This window comes from Hemiscyllium ocellatum, chromosome 1 (assembly GCF_020745735.1).
Source record: "Hemiscyllium ocellatum isolate sHemOce1 chromosome 1, sHemOce1.pat.X.cur, whole genome shotgun sequence".
NCBI classification, from domain to species: domain Eukaryota; kingdom Metazoa; phylum Chordata; class Chondrichthyes; order Orectolobiformes; family Hemiscylliidae; genus Hemiscyllium; species Hemiscyllium ocellatum.
Window position 1 is genome coordinate 107417850 of NC_083401.1, and position 16692 is coordinate 107434541.

Below are 16692 nucleotides of genomic sequence, written 5' to 3' on the forward strand. Positions count from 1 at the left end.
GTTACCATTTCCTGATAAATGAAAGAACCACAAACTGAACACATGAAATTTTAGTACTATTGTAGCTTTGTTTTAAACAAGGATCACTGGTTCCCTCTGCTGCTGGTTCTGTGAATTTACAGAATGTCACTTACAGCCTTTTTATCTGGTTGGCTGCTATCATAGCCGGTGGTTAAATCGCGGATGTCAGAAACTGCAAATGACCCACAGGTTTTGGGGTATTGATTTGTTCCATTATAATTTCGCAAATTCTGGAATATCTGACTGATTATCTCAGGTTTATGGCAGATGAAGTATGAAGCCTTCGAAAGATGATAACCATACCTAATAATAAAAAAAGAAAACTTTTATTCCACACAGACCAGTATCAAATTATACACACTGTTGCATCTCAAATTATTGGGGATTTCCCTAATATATGTACAAAATAGGCAACACTTGTGTGTGGGCCTTGACTTCTGCCTGCAGTATTCATTACCTTTGCAACTGAACAGCAATGTCAGGCTTTACTGCAAGAGAATTTAAACACCAGAATAGTGAAGCCTTGCTTCTTACAAGCTTGGTTATACCACATTGGGACTAATCTGTGCAGTTTTGGTCTGCCTATCTCTGGAAATATATTACTGACTGGAAATTGCAACAAAGCTTCACCAGACTTGATCCTGGGATGGCTGAACTCTCCCACACAGAGATTCAGCAATCCGAGCCTGTATTTGAAGAACGGAGATATTATTTTATTGAAATATACAAAATACTTAAAAGGATAAATGAGGAAAATAAAGTTTTTCCTCGTCAGGAAATCTAGAATCGGGGGCACAATTTAAAAACATGGGACGTGTCATTTGGGTCTAAGATGAGAAGAAATAGTTTCTCTGAAAGAATTGTGAACCTTTGGGGTTCTCTATCACAGAGGGCCACAGATGTTCAATCTCTGAGCACATTAAAAGTAGAGATTGATAGATTTCCAAGCAGTAATATTCCAACGTTGATTGCCATGGCTTCCAGCTCGTTACATCTTACCAACCAGGAAGAAAAAGGTCTGTTCACGCGTGCTGTTTCTCATTAGCTAGCCAGTCTTCTATTCATGCAATATGTTACCTCCAACACCATGAGCTTGAAATTTCCACAATAAATCACTGATCTGGCATCTTATATGTCTTCTGTAAATCCATGTACAGTACATTTAGCGACGACTCCTCATCCACTGCACATAACTTCCTCAGATCTCCAATAAATATAGACTAAATATTCGTTGTTTTTACAAAACTTCAGACTCTGCTGTATTTCCTTGACTTTTTCTAAATGTTCTGCTTTAGTATCTTTAATAACAGCTTCTAAGATTTCCCTGTAACAGATATTAAGTAAAGCACTCTACAATTTCCTGCTCTCAACCTTCTCGAATGTTTGCCATTTAACAATTTAATGGAAGTCTCCTTAAATCTAGAGAATTTGGAAAATTAAGCTAATTCATCAACTATCTAACTCTTGTGTGAAATCCTCAGATGAGAGATGAATTACTCATTCACTCAGCACAGAAAGATAGATCACTGGGACCATTATGAGCATGGTGTGGGTTATCAGCACCAACCAGTTCTTACTGCAACTTCATCTCCCAGCAGCTCTCACATGATGGAGGTATCGTCAACATCAAAAAACAAAGAACAATTCAGTGCAGTAACAGGCCCTTCGGCTCTCTAAGCCTGCACCGCCACATTTTGCCCTTTCATGCTAAAGTGGAATTCACTTACAAGATCCGTATCCCTCTATTCCCTTCCTATTCATGTATTTGCCCATGACTTCTTGAACACTGCTATTGTGTCTGCTTCCACCACCTTCTCTGGCAATGTGTTCCAGGCACTCATCACCTTGTAGGTGAAAAATGTGCCTTGCACATCTTTTACATTTCCCCTCTTGCACCTGGAATCTGTGTCGCTGTGTAATTGACCCTTCTACCCTGGGAAAAAGCCTCAAACTTTCCACTCTATCCATGCCATTCACTATCTTATAAATCTCTATTAGGGTGCCCATCATGCTCTTGCGTAACTGTGAAAACAAACCCACTTGGAGGGCCAGATCACCCAAGATGAATTATCTGCTGAATGTCCAAAATGTAAAAAGGTGGATACTCATGAAACAGACTTCAGTTATTTTTTGTTTGTTTGTTAAAACTTGAAATCTTCAGGTAATTATTTGCCTTGGTCACTCGGAAATTCATCTTTCTAGGAGTTACCAGTTTCTACAGGGATTACAACACAATGAACAATTAAAACAACCGACAGGAAAAGGATGCTATACAAACATTCCCATCCTCAATGATCGAGCAACTCCGCATATCGATGCAAAAGACAGTACAGCTATTTTGCGCCAAGCAAATGATCAGTCTTAGCCTTTTCCGGAGGTCCCTGGCATTACAGAAGCCAGTCTTCGGCGGACTTGATTTACTCCATGTAGTCCAAAAGTGGGCTGAGTGCATTGGTTGCATTGAGGCACAACCAGACGTTGTTGCTGCACTAAAGACATGAGCTTCAGACGAAGCTGTCCCACCAGTGAAGCTGTTCCAGTAAGGTACAACACTGGTATCCACCCAGCAACATTGAAAATTACCAAAGTGTGTCCTGCCTGCAAAAAGCAGGATCAATTCAAGGCTGCCAATTACTACCACACATTAGTTTACATCTCTATCATCAGCTCAGCGATGTTGACTCTATAGTCAAGCTGCATTATTCAGTAACACCCCCCCCACTTAAATTAGAAACATTATTATAAAATTTGGAAAGGCAAAACTAGTTGATGTAAAATGCAAAAAAAGGTCAAAATTAAAACATATTCATTTTACAATGAATAACATTATTCAAATTAGGAAACAAATTAATTGCACTGTCCTATTCATGAAGGCAGAAGTCAAGTTTACAGCAGATCTCAAAGTAAGTGAAGTGAAAATGTTTGAGACACAATATCCCATTCTTACTTACTCTTCATAAATTGCTTTGAGCTGCTGCGTCAGATTAGTATTCTTGGTTGCCAAATAACTGGCCATTTCTGCAACAATAGCTGCAGCACTAACACCATCTTTATCCAGGACAAATTCAGTCGACATATATCCTACATTTAGCACACAGAAAAAGATAAATCTCTTAGAACACATTTCTTTCAAGTGTACCCATTTGGGAAGCAAGATCAGATTCAAATATAAAATGATTTTTATTAAAGTAGAGTCTGCCACTTTTCTAAGTTTGATTTCTAAATTTCTAAGTACAAATTCTGACAAAAGATAACATCTGAAATTTTAATTAATCTTTTCTCTGAAAAGTGAGTTGAATTGACAAGTTCACTCATTAGTACAAACAGAAATGTTTAAAGTACATCAACTGCAGATAAAGTCAACTAAAAACAAACTCTCCAGAATAATCAGTGATGTGGTATCAACAATTTATTTTAGTTTCAGGGTCGTAGGACATAACGGCCAACTCTTTTGCTTAATATTGACTATGCCGCCTGGACAATTTTCATGCACTGCATTACAAATGCTTTTATAGTAGCACCTCACTAAAATTGAATAAAAGAATTATCAGTCAAATCAATAGAATTTAAAATGCATGTTTATTAGACATCAATACAAGATCCCAAACAAATTATTAGAATCATTCAGGCAGAAAAATTCCCAACAGCAGACACTCCTGAGTTACCTAAACCTTAACATGCATTTTAAGACAATTTCGGTTCCACCCACCTCCCAAAGTTAGACTTTTGTCAACAAATGAGCTTTTACTGATGGAATTTATAGTTTAAAGATCAAAATTTTGTTGATTGCATAGGAAAAGCCTATTAAGAAGAAAGCTGCAAGCAAACAAAATGGTTAATAACAATCTCACCAATTGCTTCTTCAAAGGCAAAAAGCACTGTATTGCCCTTATCTATAAGTTCTTTAGCTTTGTTTCCCATCCATTTAAAGCCAGTTAAAGTTTCCTAAAAGAAAGAAACCATCAGAATCTACCTTTCAAAATTACACCATTGCCAGTGGTAAATTAAAATTGTTTCTCTCATATGATATATTTGTCGTTTGCATTTGGGGGTGGGGGGGGAACATTTCTCAGCATTCTATTTCAGTCATCTCAATCTTTAGTACGGAACTGGCCCAGATCACAAACATTTCTGTGAATTCAATCATTGCCATGCAGAATGTCTGATGGTGGAATGGGCACAGTAAACCTTTCCTTCAGTGATAATATACTAAGACTAAATAATTAAAAATCACTCATGAGAATAAAAACAATTCAATTACCAATCAAACCTAAGATTTAAAATACAGCAATGCAGTATCAGCACTGCAGCAACTACACATCACAACTAATTTCAATTCTAATAAATTTAACAGAAAATATGAAAGGAGAAAAGTAGCAGAACAGCTAATTACCAATATATGAACAGATACCAAGTGGATTTTACACTAGCCGTTCAATTCACCACAGATTATGAAATGGTGTATCTCAGACAGTTAGGGATGGACAATAAATGCAGATATAGGCAGTGATACCTGCAATTTTTTTTAAGTGGGATTTCATGATGATAATAATATAATGAGGTTCAAACAGGTTTGCCAAGTTTATCTACTAGTCCTTCCTTTGGAGAATTGCAGATGTGTTTACAACTGTGACCAATTATAGCTCTTTAACAAAAAATAAACAAACAAACAAACAAACAAAGCCCATATTAAATAGCTTTGGAATTTAAAAATAAATTATGCTGTCAGGTGAGATCAGAGAAACGTTTGCAGCAAAAACTTCCAGCTCGGCGAGCAGAACCACAACAACGGATACCCGAGCTACAAATCTTCAACCAGGCTTTAGATCAGAGAAAATTTGGTAAACAATGCAGGAGACCATGTGAAAGACTGCCATTGTATGCAATATGGTGATTGAATGACAATTGGAAGCAAATGACACTGAGCACCTGAATAGCCAAACCTTAGTTTTTATGCCTGGGTGAATTCTCCAAATTGTCACCATGATTATTCAAAAGAGGAGGAACAGGAAACCATTGCCAACTGTGATGTGCATTGGATACACACCAACGATAAAGTACCAGAATTTCAGAAACTAGGTACAAAAAAAAAGTATGGGATACCGGGAGATTTGGCTGTCTGGATTCAGAATTGGTTGGCTGACAGAAGGCAGAGAATGGTTGTAGTTGGAAAGTATTCGGCCTAGAGGTCAGTGGTGAGTTTTGTCCTGCAGGGCTCTGTTCTTGGGCCTCTGCTCTGTAGTTTTTATAAATGACTTGGATGAGGAGGTTGAGGGGTGCGTTAGTAAATTTGCCAATGGTACAAAAAGTTGGAGGTGCTGTTGATAGTATAGAGGCTATTTCAGGCTGCAGCAGGACATATACAGGATGCAGAGCTAGGCTGAGAAATGGCAGACGGAGTTCAACCCAATAAATACGAAGTGATACATTTAGGAAGGTCAAACTTGAATGCTGAATATAGGATTAAAGACAGGATTCTTGGCAGTGTGGAGAAACAGAGATCTTGGTGTTCAAGTTCAAAGTTGCCATCCAAGTGGATTTGGTAGTCAGGAAAGCATATGGTGTTTTGGCTTTCATTAACAGGGGAAAATCGAGTTTAAAGAACGAGGTTTTGCTGCAGCTCTACAGGACTCTGGTGAGACCACACTTAGAATATTGTGTCCAGTTCTGGTCGCCCTATTATAGGGGAGATACCGAGGCTTTGAAGAGAGTGCAAAGAAGGTTTACCACGATGCTGCCTGGACTAGAGGGCTTGTCTTATGAGGAGAAGTTGACTAAGTTCGGACGTTTCTCTCTGGAGAGGAGGAGGAAGAGAGGTGACCTGATTGAGGTATACAAGGTAATGAGGGGCATGGATAGATTTAATAGCCAGAGACTTTTCTTCAGGGCAGGATTAACTGGCACAAGGGGTCATCATTTTAAGATATTAAGAGGAAGGTATAGAGGAGACCTCAGGAGGTAGGCTCGTTACGCAGAGAGTTGTGAATGCATGGAATGTGTTGCCAGCTGTGGTGGTGGAAGCAGAGTCATTAGGGACATTTAAGCGACTGCTGGACATGCACATGAACAGCAGTGAATTGGGAGTTGCGTAAGTGAGGTTTATTCCTAACCTAAAATAAAATAACCCAAGCACAACTTTGTGGGCCGAAGGGCCTGTTCTGTGGTGTACTTTTGTATGTTCAATGAAAAGCATATTAATGCTTCATATCAGTATTGCATCACAAGTCATCAACATCACCAAGCCACTAGTGGGAAAGCGAGATTTTCCAAAAGTACACAATTATGTGCTAAATGCTTAATTCACCAAATAAGATAGTTCTTCCCAACTTCCTTCTTCAAAGCAGAAATGTCACAAATAACTTGTACAACTGAACAAAAAAAAAACTATGTACATCTATTTACACTTGATCTACACCAACTGCAAAATTAACAGATATCTGGGGGTAACCACATCTGCTAAATGCATCACATTACATTGTGCAAAATCTGTGACTACAACTCTGGGTAGCCAATGTCTTTCATGGAAAACAGCATGATTTACATGATGCAATCCTTGCCAGGCCTTAAGCTCAATAGTTTTGATTACTCAAACCCTGAAACCTCATGTGAAGACAAATATTCCCATCCCAATTCTGTGAAGATCGCTCAACTGTTCAGAATAGTCCTCTTTTCTGTATCAGCCTCTTGATTCCTGTTAGGGTGTCTCCATTCTCTCCTGTCTAATTTCCTTTTAAATGGAATCTAGAGTTTGCAGTGGAAAACCTGCCCAGCAGAATTTTTTTGCAATCACCATAATGTTTGCTTTCTCATTACCATTGTAATGCTCTAGAGGAAAACCATGAATTTTCAAAACGAAATGTGAACTCCCAGTTATTAACTGAAAGAATCATGTCACAAAATTTCAAAATTGAAGCAACTTTTCACTGCACAAGAAAGTTACTACTAACTTAATATTTCTGTAAACCCTTTATCTTGAAGCCTTAAAACTCAAACAAGGGATCAAGATAGAGGATCTTCAAATAGCCAACATTCAATTATCTGAATTTCAGATTATCTGGCAAGGTCACAAGGTCCTCTTGCTTGGCCTATCTATGTTATCTGGAATTCGAATAACTGAACGAAATATTCCCTGCCAGTGTCCTTTGGATAATTGAGATTCTCTGTACCACCTTTTATTTATATTTCCACCCAAGAGATCATCTGCATTTTCACGGCTTAAATGATCCCTTAATTTCTATTTAAAGAAAAGCAATAAGCCATTGCTCTCAGGAATTCATTTGAAGTAGTCTTAGTGTTTCCGTTGTTATCTGAAGCACAAGGCTGCTTGGGTCTCGACACCAGTATTCCATCAGAAGGTAACTGTGAATACTCAGCTCAGGCACAGGCTTCACTGCCTCCTTGCTAAATAGCCTACACTTCCAGGCAGCCTTCTCTCCCTCATATCTGTGTTGCTCCAGCTCCAAATGTAAGCTGACTATTTCAAAACTACTCCAAACATGAACACTCTCTCTGAAAAGAGACACTGATTGCTTGAATGAAATCAAAGGACCACCTCCTTGAAAGCTATTTTGTTCACCAAATGGCATACCTGTGATGTTCTTCCTAGAAGGAGTGTTAACTTGATTAATTTAAATTCCCAAATTTGTCCTTTGATCATTTAAAGGATGCATGCCCTACATATATTGAAAGAGTAAACAAAAACTGTCCAATATCTTTAAGTAACTAAGTATTCACAAATTTTTTAAACATATAATATATTTAAAGACTAAATTTAATTGAATGATTACAACACCTCATTAATTTATATGAAGTGATAAATGGCAAAAGTCTAGATTTTGGCTTGGGTAGTAACTGATATCGATCTGAAACCTCAAAGTATTTCCCTATTCAAAAAAGGAGAAAATACAATATTTAAAAATATACTTGTATAAAACTCCACAGCCAGATGACATATGTAGTAAAGGGAATCTGTTTTCAACAGTTTTTGGATACAGTAAGCAGAACAGATTAATAGGAGCAAGATGTAAATGATAAAACTTAAAAAAGTTAACAAATAATGTTAAACTGTGTGTAAGAGGACAATATCTGTAGACCTTTTCCTTCAATCTAGGGTCAGAACATCATGGGGCCCACCGACAGACTTGCTAGCAGGAGAGCCAGAAACCTTCGCTTACCTGATCTGTCAGATCTTTTATGGAGTTTGGGCCACGTCTGGATTGGCTTACCATCCTTGTACTACAGGATGCCCTTTAAAGGACAAAGTTTGCATCGAGGAGGAGGAAGCCAGGGTTTTTATTGGTGTGTGCGTGCGTGTGAGAGATTGTAGCAAAACAGCATGGCAGATCTGGCTGCTTGGGCAGTGAGTGGGAAGGGCATCTACATTACTGGCCTTCCTATCCTAATAACCAACCACACCAGCAGATATTTCCCTCCCCCCACCACCCCCGGGAACTCAAGTGCCACCCGTTTTAACTTATTCCCACCCTTCACCAGCCTCTTTTCCCGTCATGATAGCAAAGTGACCAGAAGGATATCTGTCCATGCTCCAAGTTCTTAGAATCTGTGTACCATCTGTAGACTCAGCAATGGTCACCATTCTCTATAATGTCGCTGGGGCTACAGAGCTAGCAGTTAATCAGACTGGGTGATGCTCCCTCCAGAGTGAGGGGCAGAAGTCCCATCTCATCAATTAGGTCCCAATGGAACATTATATGGCTGAGGGGTGGGTGGTACTGGCTGGAATACATTACTTTGTGGCTATTATGGTGGTGAGGCAGGAAACCGCAACATTCAAAAGTTCTGCACCAGGAGTTAGGTGGCCCATGCTGCGAACCAAATGGCAGAAAGGTCTTATTGTTTCATATTTCTTTGCATTTTTATAAAGGAGGAATGTTTAATATATTCAAAATTGATGTAACTGAATTAGCAGCAATGATAATCCATATTATTCAAAAGTGTTTCAGATAATGCAATTATAAATCAGTAATAGACTAGTCATAATGAGAATTATACCTCGAAATGAAATCCTTCCTTGAGTGCAATTGCCTGGAGGATTTTTGAAGAGACTGTACTGGACAGCATATAGATTTTCTTCAGAGAACTGGGTTCTTTATTTTGCTTCTTCCAACAAGTAAAAATCCACCAACCCAACAAGGCGCCTAACTCATTCCCTGAAAATACTTTCCATTCTCCTCTGGGAACAAAGAGAATTTGAGAATTTAATATTTTATTTAATACTAAAAGCATAATGAAATCAATTATGGCTTTACATAAAAGTTTAAAACCTATCCATGAGAAATACCTGCAAGTACAACAGTATTGGTATGTACCCTAATAGAAGTCTAGGATTTGGGTACCTATACGAACAAACAAACTCTAAAATAGGCACTTCAAGAAAAAGCTCTTAAATAAACTCATAAAAAAAGTTATGTGGTAAAATATATCAGACACACACAGTCACATTATTAACTATAGAATCGACAGTCTCCAATACACCAAGCTCTTTAACAAAATTAAAAACAAAAATCCTTCTGTTGCAAAGCTTCTAGACGTAGAACTTCCACACTGTCTCGATTAGTTGATCTTTTCCCTTTCAGCTGTTTCTTTTTGCTTCTAAATGCTCATGAGGTCAGTGTATACTGGTCAACACAAAGCAGTAGAGGTTTAGTATACGAAAACAACTTCTATGGCCTGCTCTTTACTGGGCTTGCATGAATATGTGCACAGCTCTACCTCAGAAATACTACTGTTTTTTCCAGATATTATCGATGCTAGGGTAATTAATTGCCCATTACAACACTCACAATAATCATTTTAAAATTAAAGACATCTCCAAGGTTTGACAGCTGATGCCCTCTCGTGTTTGTAATTGACATGCATCATGATACTGTTAAGTAGTTACAGACATCTTCTGTTTTTCTTTAAAATGCATTTCTTGAATGCAAACACACTAGTACTACAGATAAAAGCATCCTAGAAGGCAGAATGCACAGAGGTATGTGCTCAACCAATCCCACATGAGACTAACCATTTTTACCCAAGATATGAACAAACTAAGGAAATATATGATGGGGGAAACAATTTTCATACTACAATTAGTTTCTTGATTTATAATGTTTCATGGACTAAAAAGGCATCAGAATAATGACTACGCCTTTTTATTTAAATTACTCAAACATTACATTAAATCTGAGCATTCCAAAATAATTAAGCAGCTTTCAGAATTCTGTCCAGATTCCTAATGATTATGGTTTGAGCCATTCAAATGGAACAATCTGTGGCCCTCATTTGATCACATGGGAGATTAACATATGAAACTTAATTACATTAAAAATGGAATGCCTTCCTTAAATCATACTGTAATTTCAAAGTAGAGGTTCTACAGTACCAAACATACAAGTCTTTAGCTAAACGATCATAGAAAATAGTGCAGATCATTCAGCCCTTTCAGCTTGCACTAAAGTACATTAAGTGTGAGATCTAAACTTGGCCCTAACACCAGTTTGCTCTCTGATCCACATATCTTTTGATTCCCTTGAAAATCTGCTTGATTTTGAAGATGTCCAATGACCCAGCTTCCACTGCTTTTTGTGGAGAAGAAAGAAGAGTAACGACACAGAAACAAAAAGCCTCCTCAGCTTTGTTTAAAAGGGGAGACCACTTGTATTGAAACTGAGCCCCACAATTGAAGATACCTTTATGACAGGGAATATAGTCTCAACATCTCCCAAGTTAAACCCCCGCAGACATGTTTCAATGATCACCTTTCTTTTGGATGTACGTTTGCTCGCTGAGCTGGGAGGTTCATTTCCAGATGTTTCGTCACCCTACTAGGTATCACCTTCAGTGGGCCTCAGACGAGGCAGTGTACACAATTCCTGCTTTCTATTTATATGTTTATACAACAAATGCAGCAACACGCACCACTCACAATAAAGAACAGAATCCCTACAGTGTGGATACAGGCCATTCGGCCCAACAATTCCACATCCACCCTCTGAAGAGTAACCCACTAGACCCATTCCCCTATTACTCTACATTTACTCCTGACTAATCCACCTAACCTACACATCCCTGAACACTCTAGGCATTTTAACATGGCCAATTCAACCTAAAATACACATCTTTTGATTGAGAGAGGAATCCAAAGCACACCCACGCAGACACAGGAAGAACGTGTCTGTGCAAACTCCAACATAGTCACCCGAGGGTGGAATCGAACCCGGGTCCCTGGCGCTGTGAGGCAGCAGTGCTAACCACTGAGCCATCGTGCTACCTGTTGTGCTGCATCAACTCGCCATGACTTCAGCAGGTTTAAAGTCTATGCTTTCAGCCACCTAGAAGGACAAGGAATTGCAATCACAAAGCAATATTACTCCCTCAAAGGTTCTTCTCCAAGTTCAACATGCTCCTTCACTGATGCTGTATCAAAATTCAAGAAGTTTGCAGCAGTCACAAAAAGCTCACTTCCACGTTGCCAATTAGGAATGGACAGTGAAGCTTACATCCCAGGAAAGAATAAAAAAAAAGACTAACTCTGCTTGATTGTGCTATGATTTTTTTTAATATGGTCATTACTTTCATTGTAATAATTCCAATGACAGGTGGAGACGAACAGGTTCATAGCAAAAAACAAACTATCGCAGTTTTCCAAAACTCTGGATGTTTTCCAAAATCTAGGCAATTTGGTAGATTACAACCATTGCACCGCAGCCATTCTTTTAAGCATCTTGGATACAGGTCTGAAAAGTGTGGTGCTGGAAAGGCGCACCAGGCCAGGCAGCATCTGAGGAGCAGGAGAATCAACGTATCGGGCATCAGCCTGCTGCGCTTTTCTCGCACCACACTTTTCAACTCTGGTCTCTCCAGCATTTGCAGTCCTCACTTTCTCCTTTTAGATACAGGTCATCAAGTTCAGGGTACTTGTCAGCCTTTAATCCCATAAGTTATCCTAGTGTTGTTTCTCTCGTGGTAGTTATTATTTTAAGTTTACTAATCCGGAGATTATTTAGCAGGAGTCTCTGTGAAACTAAATGCAAATTCTTGTTCAAAGACGTAGCCATTTCCCAGTGTCCCCATTATTAATTCCTCAATGGGACATTCACTTTAGCTACTCTCTTACTTTTTAAATCAGTTGCAGCGACAAAGAAATTCAAACTAGACAAATAAATAACTAGAAAAGTTCGGATGCCAAAGACAGATATAATTACAACACTCATCTTGGTGAGAAATTATGAAAGTTTCAATGCAGAAACCAATCTGAAACACAAAGTCTTAGTATCTCCTTAAACTGTGATGGCTTAATTCGTTAGATAGATGCAAATAAAATTTTTGGTGAACTGCGTGCCTAACACATTCAGTAATTGGTTTTTCATTCAAATGTCATTAAAACAAGCCACTTAGAAAACAATATAATTAATGGTTTCTGCTTGCCTTTAAATGAACAATTCTTATTGAAATACTTAGTCAAAGTTAGAGAATTTAATCAATCCCCAATTACCGAGAAGGCAGTTAAGAGTCAACCACATATACGTGGGTCAGGAGTTGCACACAGACTATACCAGGAAGGAGAGCAGTTTTCTACCCTTAAAGGCATTAGTGAATCAGATTGATTTTCCCAACAATTTACAACAGCTTCACGATCATCATTTATCACCAAATTCAAATTAGACTCTGTCATGATAGGATTCAAAACCCAAATCCCGAGGGCATATCTGGGTCTTTGGTTTAATAATCTAGTCATAATACCACTAGGTTATCACCGCTCTTTAAAATTCAGTAAAGAATTGATGTACTTACTACTTACCTGTCTTGTTTTTCAGCCACAGCAAGCCGATCAGCATCTGGGTCATTTGCTAAAATGACTGTGGCTCCCTCCTTGTCAGCCAGGGCAAACGATAAAGTCTGGGGAAAAAAAAAGAGAAATTTTACTTAGTGAGTATGGGAAGTGTAGCTAAACCAAAAATAGCTGAGAGCTCAACTGGCCGGCTTCCTCAGTAATATGGATTACAGATTAGCCACAAAAAACTCTAATTAGGTCAAAAATAAAAAGCAAATTACTGTGGATGTTGGAATCTGAAACCAAAAGAGAGTCTAATTTAAAATGCTGTAAAATCTCTGCAGGTCTGACAGCATCTGTAAGGAGAGAAAAGAGCTGACATTGAGTCTAACTGACCCATTGTCAAAGCTCAGAAAAAAAGAGAGAAATAGGGAGGTATTTATACTAGGCTGAGAGAAGGTGAGTCATGGCTCCAGAAGCAAAAGGTAGCAATAAAGAGGTGATAATGACAGTGCACAGAGAGATAGGGAGATTGGGAGCTGTGAATGACCAAGGCTATGTGACCAAATATGTGGGAGATGGCTGAGGCAGGGGCAAAATTCTCTCGCTCCCCACTCTCTCACCACCTTTCTCCTCTCCTCTTCCCCCTTTGCTACCCTTCTCTCCTGTTTTCCATTTTGCCTCTGCTTCACCCATCCCCTCCCCCCCATATTTTATCACATAGCAGTGGCTTCAGCCTTGGTCATTCAATTCCTAATCTCCCTCTATCTCTCTCTGCACTGTCATTATCACCTCTTTAGTGCTACCTTTGCTTTTGGAGCCATGACTCACCTTCTCAGCCTAGTACTTTTATCTCCCTATTTCTCCCTAATTAGGTCACATTGGAAGATTAGGAAGGAAGGGGTGACTTAATAATTCTTGTAAAGTTCAATCATTATAGTAAAAAAAATAGATAAAACTATTCCCCGGTAGCTTGGAAGTCTGTAAGGGCTGAATTGACTATCTCTGCTGCAAAGTGTCAAATTACTTAATTCTAAACATAATCTAAATATCACTGACCAATTGTTCATTTAAAATTGTCCCACTAAGCTGCACGATAGAGGAAAGGTATTTATCATTGCCATTGATAATAGTATTTGGAATTTGGTAATTCCAGGTTTAATCCTGACACTAAGTCAAACAATGGAGTTGAAAAAAAATGGGCAGATTTGGAATGATCAAAGACTTCAAAAAGTGAGAGAAAGTTCTTAGAGCTGTGGTGGTAGTTTACAAAGATAGAGGCTTTAGAGGCCAGTATTTAGAGGAGAGGGTCAGAATAGCAGTTCAAGGAGAAGGGGTGCTGTTCCTGAGAAGAGAGAACAATATACAATACCAGCTAGCACAAAGGTCTGGAAAATAAGCTGTGGTTAGCAATTTCGAGGTGATGGGGGCAGGAAACAATTAAAAATTTCAGTGTGGTTGGCGGCGATGGGGGTGAGGGCAGAAAGATGAGAAATGGAGGAGAGAGAAAATACAAATAAATCATCTCCATCATAGGAGATAGAGAAGTCTATTAGCTCTTCACAACTCTGAGCAGTTGAAGAATAAAGAATAAAGGGCTTTGTGGAGACAGTTGTGAGTGAAGAAAGGAAACCAGAGCTTAGTTTGCATTGCAGCATGATCCTACATTAAGAAATCATCAGGATCCAATAGTGTTAAAATTGGTGAAAGATGCCTAAACCCTAAAGTCTGCACAGTTTGGAGGAAAGATGACCACACGTCAAGGAAAGTTACCAGAGTGGGAGATTCTAGCCAGGGACGGTATTAAAGGTGCAGCATAGATAATGGCTGAGTAGATAGATTGTCATAAATACAGAATCAAGTTCAGGAACTTGGGACTTTGCAGCAGGGAAAGGCCATTCAGCCCTTACAGACAGTTCTGTCATACAATAAGATCATGAATAATCCTCCAACTTGACTGTTTTCCCCACCCACTTCCAACACCTCAATTCCCTTGTGGTTCAAACACCTATCAACTTTCAATGATGAGCACCAGAGTAATATGTTCAAATCTGCAAATGATATAAAGCTGTATTGGGGTGTGTATAGTGGTGCAGTAGTGGTTCCCCTACCTCTGGGCCAGAAAGTCCAGTTCAAGTTCCATCTATCACAGATGAGTCACAGGATACCTGACTCAAAGCTGGGTGTGAAAGCAAGCTGTAAAGACGACATAAAAGGGCTGAATTCCTTTGCATTCCAGTGCTGGATCTGATCATGGTGGGTGGGCTTTAAAAAGGGTGGGCTGGAACAAATCTTGTGATTTCTACCATCACTCCTACAAGTAATATTCAGCGGCTTGCAATAAGAGTAGAATGATACCCTTCAAATGTTATCAAATAGATATTATAGCCTAATGTGCTATTCTGAATTGTAAAGTAATGAATTCTGAAAGAGACAGTGCGAAAGGTGGCCAAAACGTAGATTTAGTGTCTTGATTTTCAATGCAACTATTGTATGGCCGTTTGAAGGCTTGATGAATTTGAGTTTCTAGGTGTCTTCAAGTTTTTAATGTACTTACCTCCAGAAGGGTTGTTTGTGTAGTTGTATACCAGAGTTAACATTCAAAATGCTTGGCTGAGTATGAAACCCACTAACAGATTTAACATAACAAACGTTGACACTTAACAAGGAGAATGAGAGTTGGTTAAATTTGAAATTCTTAAGTTGCTATGGGGATTACAGAATTTTTTTTGTTTTAAAGTGGATAGGAAGTAATGTTTATTTAATCTAACTGATTTACCATCTGTTCAAGAAGAATAATGGTATATATCAAAGTGTTAATGATATTGATAGATTTGAGTTTTTGAAGATTTTTCAATGCTTCAATAGGAGTTGAAAGTTCTGTTTATAAAAGATATTGGGTTGAGAGGTATATGAGATTTAAAGGGATGAGGATTCAGATGTTTCATATTCATAGGAGTTGGAAAAATTCCTTCACTTAGCAGCCTCAAGGAGCACCTGTAGTCTTCTCCTGTTCTATGTCGAGTGTCTTTTATCGAGTTCTTGTGAGGAAGTTGAAACTAAGACGACATTGAAGTTTGAAGTCAAAACATGAAAGGAATTAATGACTATTTATAAATGTTAAGTAACATCTACAAAATTTGCTTTAAAAAAAGTGCCACATACAAACACAAATATATATTTTCATTTCAGCATTAGCTCATTTATTCTGAAATGAAGCAAATAAACGATAAAGTGAATACAAGTGTCAGCATGCTTGACATACTTATTCAAATACTGATTTCTTCACATATTTGCTGCAGGTGCTCCACTTCTTTCAGCAAAAATACACATACCTTCAGTCTTGAAAGTGTCTTGAAATGCTACATGTCCACGAAGGTAAAAATCATTCTGTTGGCACGATTATTTGTTGTATTATGTTATTGGTTCTGATTCACTTCAAAAAAAGGAGAGAATCAAACAAACATTGAGCATTCAGTAGCTCATGAGGATGTCATAATCCCTCTTTAAAATAAGCTTACCATTCTTTCCAATCCTCAAAAGAGTCAGCGCTGAAGCTTATGTTCAATTAACTGCACGACTGGGTAATCAGGAGTATCGTTACAAGTTGAGCATAGCTGTCTGTATATGAATTTCAGACAATTAAAGCTACTCCACCACTGGATATTGGATTATAGTTCAGTGGATAAAAACCCTGTACAAAACTGCAATGATGAAATTTTCCCTTGGTTATTGGTGGATGGTAATGACATCAGCACCTTACATTTACTCCGCACTTGCGGCTGTCAGTAATTGCATTAACTATGTTACAGTGGGCCACCAATAGGGTTTCAACAAAATAATTTGGCTCATCAACACCAGAAAAATAGTAAATCTTTAAATCTTACTCAGGA

At 38.4% G+C, this 16692-nt stretch overlaps 1 protein-coding gene across 1 annotated transcript in view; it reads right to left on the bottom strand.

The window, feature by feature from the left end:
* pgm2 (phosphoglucomutase 2) overlaps positions 1-16692 on the bottom strand; it is a 54802-nt gene that overhangs the window by 8637 nt on the left and 29473 nt on the right. The window contains exons 8-12 of the mRNA XM_060831197.1: positions 12827-12924; positions 9034-9214; positions 3873-3966; positions 2973-3102; positions 135-324 (exon numbers count right to left, since the gene is read on the bottom strand). Of these exons, the coding sequence (XP_060687180.1) occupies positions 135-324; positions 2973-3102; positions 3873-3966; positions 9034-9214; positions 12827-12924 (693 nt within the window). The remainder of the gene's footprint in view (positions 1-134; positions 325-2972; positions 3103-3872; positions 3967-9033; positions 9215-12826; positions 12925-16692) is intronic.